Raw genomic sequence first — 5330 nt, 5'->3', positions numbered from 1 at the left:
ACTAGTGGATATAATTTATCACGTTTAGACCTCGGGTTAGACTTTGCATTTACCAGTATTACAAAATGTTGTGAGCCGTGTTCGGAGGTGACCGATAGAGAAGATTACACGACCCACACGTTAAAATATATATTTTATTAAAATAGAGACGCGAACAAAACAGAGTGATTAAAACGCGTGTTGCTGCTATTGAACTATATTACATTCTGACTAGCTAACCGGATGCTGTTCGGTGCGTCAACTGAGTGACAGGCGGGCTGCCACCAGTGAGCCCAGCAATTCCTGTTGAGTTGTAGGGATGTCCACGTCTCCAACAACTCCCCTCCTAATACAGCTGATAGGGATCGGACCATTGCGCAGCTCTTCGGACACGCAAAGAGCGGCGAGGTACCTGAACAGCTGAATCGGCTTCATTTGCAGACTGAAATTCTGATGTCGAACTTGGCGATGTTGAAGATGACGAAGACGATATTGATAACTGTGACGATGATTCCGATGATAAGGTAGGCCTTCTCACCAGAGTATGTGGTGTTGACGATGGTCTCAAACTAGAGCAGCTTGTAAGAGGTGCTACTGGTGTTGAGTGTGCTAATGGATCCGTTGTACGACGAACCGGAAGATTCCAAGCATCAAGTAGAATGTTGAGTGGAAGTTTCGTACTGTCTGTCGATGTCGATACGTTGAGACCCTCCGATATAGCGCGATCTCGAAGCTGGTTAACATGGGACCGAACAAGCCTTCTATTGTCGAGCTGAACGTTGTACATTACACGACCTATACGTTCCAGTACTGTTCCTGGAGCCCAGTGCCATTGATTTTTAACGAAGACTTTTGCGTATACCGGATCTTTAGCTTTGAACTCACGCTTCAAGGGTCGGCTCTCGATAGGCTGTTCAAACTGCACAGAATCTGGTGGAGGACGGAGTAGATCCAAACTGGTACGGATCGGACGACCGAACATGACTTCTGCTGGCGATTTTCCATCCGGAGAAGAAAAACAGGGTGTGCTCCGGTAAGTCAGCAAAAATGTACTGAGTGCTTCACGCATTGTCGTTTTCCCCTCCTTAATCTTCTTTATTGACCGCTTGAATGTATCCACAAACCGCTCAGCTTGACCGTTCGATTGTGGGTGAAACGGCGCTGTTGTGAGATGCTCGATACCGTTATCCGTACAGTAGGATTGAAATTCTGCACTGGTGAACTGTGAGCCGTTGTCGCTCACTAGTGTCTCTGGCATTCCCAAGCGTGCGAACAGTTCTCTGATGATTTTAATTGTAGCGGCTGTAGTGATGCTGCGAGTCTGCACAATCTCAGGCCACTTCGAAAAAGAATCCACGACGACCAAGTAGTATTCCCCGTCGATCGGTCCAGCATAGTCAAGATGTACACGCTGCCACGGTTTTGTTGATTTAGGCCAAGACAAAGGCGCTGACTTCGGTGGTGTTTTCGCAGCCATCGCACATTGATGGCAGGATTTAACATAATCAACAATGTCGTTATCGAGAGTTGGCCAATAAACATAAGACCTGGCAATCGCCTTCATTCGCTGGATTCCAGGGTGGCCACGATGAAGCTGCTGAAGACTGCGCTTGCGATGGGGCGAAGGAATAACAAGTCTATCGCCAAATAGTATGCAACCTTGTACCGTGGTAAGTGACTCACGTCGTGCATAAAACCGCTTGAGCTCTGCATCAGTAACGGTCTTAGGCAAACCGTCAATCAGGTATCGATAAACTGCTTTGGTGATAGGATCGGACTGTGTAGACTGTTGTACGATTCTAAAACTCAGAGGGAGAACGGTTAGTGTATCTTGTGTAACTGACCTTAAGTCATTCTCCAAAGAGACCGAAGCAATCACGTAATCTTCCTCAGGTCTGACGTGCTGGTTGATCAGACGGGAAAGTATGTCAGCATTGCCGAATTTCGCTGTCGGGACGTACTCGATGGTGAACTCATAAAGCAATAGTGTAAGAGCCCAACGTTGTAACCGGTTCGATGTATAAACAGGAATTCCTTTCTTCGAACCGAAAATCCTCAGCAGCGGCTCGTGATCAGTCTGAAGATGAAAGCGACGACCAAACAACATTTTGTGAAATTTAGTCACTGCAAAAATTATTCCTAGTCCTTCACGATCGGGCTGACTATAGTTTTTCTCTGCTGCTGTGAGTGCTCTGGAGGCATGCTGTACCACCTTGAGAGTACCGTCCGGAAACTTGTGTGATAATGTTGCACCGACACCAACAGACGACGCATCTGCCGACACAACTATATCAAGCGCAGGGTTGTAGTGAGTCAACAGTAGATCGGATTTCAACACCTCTTTAAATTTGTTAAATGCCGCCTGGCATTTTTCCGTCCACTCAAATTTTGCATCCGCCTTGAGTAGCTCATCAAGAGGATACCGAAGGGTGCGCATACTAGGAACAAACTTGCCGTAGTAATTTATTGCTCCTAGGAACGAGCGAACACCGGAAACGTCAGTGGCTCGTTCCAGTCGGTCGAGTTCGTTATCCACACTGCTATGTACCGCATAAGCCACTGGACGCTTTGCACGAAAAACTGGAGTTGCACCTGGTATTAGTTCCAATTTCACTTTTGTTTTTGTACACAACCCCAGCTCGCTCCTAAACACCCTCGGGTATGCTGATTTGAGTGACTGCAAAGTGACAGAAGGAACAGTGACGTTGTTGCAGTACGTGCTAATCGAATGAGATTAGCATGCATCCATCAAATCGATGCCAAGAAGGTAAAGTGGTTTTTCAACAACGTAAAACTGACCGGTATGTTGTTTGCCATTGAACGAAATGTCACAACTGAACTTAAACAAAAACTGCAAGCGGTCGCCTAACGCTGTTGCGGCTTGTTCGTTTGCCGGCGCTGTGGGTGGTTTACCTATTTTCTCCCACAACCGTTTCGAAATGATGCTTATGTCAGACCCCGTGTCCAACTGCAGACGCACATTTACACCGTTCAACATCACAGTAACAAAACGGCGCCTTTTATCGACGGTATTAATCACAAGACTTACGCTTTTTGTAGCATACGATCCCGGGTGCTTTTTGTTTCGACTGGCTTTGGATGTTCGCTTGGCAGTGGAACAATAACCCTCACGGTGTCCGACAATACCACAATCTTTGCATTTGTGGCTCCTATGAGTGCAGTCTCGAACGAAATGCATTCCTCCACAGAACCAGCAGGGCGTTGAGGGAATGTTTTTGTCGGGTCCGGCTGTCTCCACTGGCGGTTTCTGTTGATGCTTTGAAAATTGTTGTTTTCGCTTGATGGAATTTACCGATGACGGTGATGCTGATGACTCGATCATTGCCGTGTCCCGCTTTAGGCACAACAATCGCTGACAGTCTTCCGAAAGATGATCGAGAGTGATGTCATCGCGTTCCTCAATTTTCGACAGTAGCCGCGTTCGTATTTCGCTGTCTCCTTCCGACTTTAGACCGCAAACAAACATAAGACATTTGAACTGCTCCTCGGTAAGTGTGCTTAGCTCTAATTCAACGCAGGTCTTGTTGATTCGACAAGCATATGTGACGTAATCGTCGGTCGGTTGTTTGGTAACCTGCAAACACCGATACCGTTTACTGATGACGGACTCTGCAGCGCCGAAAAGGATTTTTAGTTTTTCAACTGTATCAGTAAATTTGTAGTCCTTCGGCAATTTCGGCAGGATGTAACTCACATATCTTTCGTGCTCAAATGATCCGAGTTTTCGCATGAGCAAGCGGACTTTCGCTTCATCGTCCAGCCGTACAGCATCTTGCTCGAACAAATCGTCGTATTTGCCGTACCATGCAGCGAAGGTTATGTTTCCATCCGGATCGTAGCGAAACTCTTTGATATTGTTTGCTAGTGAATCGAGAATCATTTCAGGATTTGGAGGGACCTGAATACTGATTGATGAGATCACACTCCGGAAGAAATCTTGCTGCTGCTGCATTAACTGTTGTTGCTGCTGCTGCATGAATACCTGTTGCTGCTGCATTAGGTGCTGAAAGAGCTGATAGGATGCTTCGGCGGACGACGAACTGGTACTTGAAGATTGCTGCGCTGATGGTGGACCGTTGAAAAATGGAGCCGAGTGCCGCTGATGACTTTGCTGCATTCCCGAGTGTTGTGGGTTTACTCCTGGCGGTAGTGGACCGCCTGGCAAGCCGTTTCCCGGCTGATGCTGCTCCGGATTGAGGTTAGATTCCGCCATGCTTTCCATTTACACGTGGGTGATAAATATTGGCTTTCGATCGCCAATTTTACTAAATTCTCGTCGCCACTGTTGTGGGCCGTGTTCGGAGGTGACCTATAGAGAAGATTACACGACCCACACGTTAAAATATATACTTTATTAAAATAGAGACGCGAACAAAACAGAGTGATTAAAACGCGTGTTGCTGCTATTGAACTATATTACATTCAGACTAGCTAACCGGATGCTGTTCGGTGCGTCAACTGAGTGACAGGCGGGCTGCCACCAGTGAGCCCAGCAATTCCTGTTGAGTTTTAGGGATGTCCACGTCTCCAACACAAAATAAGAGAATAGAAATCGATCAATTGCTTTATAATTTTCGATGTTTCAATTTACGTTTTTTTGTAGTTTAAAAGTTATTTAGTACATATGTATGTGCATAAAGTTTCACTCTACGTACTTAAACATAATCAAATGCTTTTTTATACCATCGCGCATCTTTATATAAGCATCATCTCTGGCCCTTCATTAATATTGTGTAACCAGTGTATTTGTTTCTGTATAAGATTTGTGAGATTTTCGCGTTTAGTTTACGTTTATTGAATCTGTGTATGTCAAGAAAAGATCTGTGAAGTGTCTAAAAGACGAACACCGTCAGAAGGCCAGAACGCAGCCAGGAAAACTCGCCACAATTTCCGTAAACCACCACCAGGTGCCGGATTCAGCAAACAGGTGGACATTGGGGGTGGCGATAATAGAGGATTTGGGCGGAATTCATTGGCAAACCAAAGGGTCAACGGTCGAGGAGATGAGGTCAATAACCATCAAAACCGGAGTTCAATTGCCCGGTAACTATCGACGAGGAAAGTTGAAATTTTCAAGTCAAGCCAGAAGAGTGCAATAAAAGTCGAAATAAAGAGAAGTGAAGCTGAGTGTTAAATTAAAAAAAGAGTGAAGTGAAGTAAAAAAAAGCAGAAATAAGGAACTGGATAGTTAACCGGAGAATCCAGACTTCCAGGTAATTGACCGTCCCCTAAACTAACCCATGTGATGCCTCGACCGTCCCCCCAAAGCCAATCCGCCATTTTGACATCCCCCATTATGTTCGCAGGACCCCGTAGTTTATACCTTGAAG

At 45.8% G+C, this 5330-nt stretch overlaps 1 protein-coding gene across 1 annotated transcript; it reads right to left on the bottom strand.

Annotated features, from left to right (window-relative positions):
* Positions 1–325: 325 nt before the first annotated feature.
* LOC131687586 (uncharacterized protein K02A2.6-like) lies at positions 326–1586 on the bottom strand. The gene has a single exon (XM_058971675.1). It carries the CDS (start codon positions 1541–1543, stop codon positions 326–328), a length of 1218 nt encoding a protein of 405 aa, XP_058827658.1. The 5' UTR covers positions 1544–1586.
* Positions 1587–5330: the final 3744 nt, after the last annotated feature.

The sequence above is a fragment of the Topomyia yanbarensis genome, chromosome 3 (assembly GCF_030247195.1).
Source record: "Topomyia yanbarensis strain Yona2022 chromosome 3, ASM3024719v1, whole genome shotgun sequence".
In the NCBI taxonomy this organism is placed as follows: Eukaryota; Metazoa; Arthropoda; class Insecta; order Diptera; family Culicidae; genus Topomyia; species Topomyia yanbarensis.
The sequence above is the reverse complement of the archived record's forward strand: the minus strand, read 5'-3'. Positions and strand labels throughout refer to the sequence as shown.

Bases quoted from the DNA above. Each gene is read 5' to 3' on its own strand.
- LOC131687586 (XM_058971675.1), bottom strand. From the start codon at position 1,543: ATGAAGGCGATTGCCAGGTCTTATGTTTATTGGCCAACTCTCGATAAC.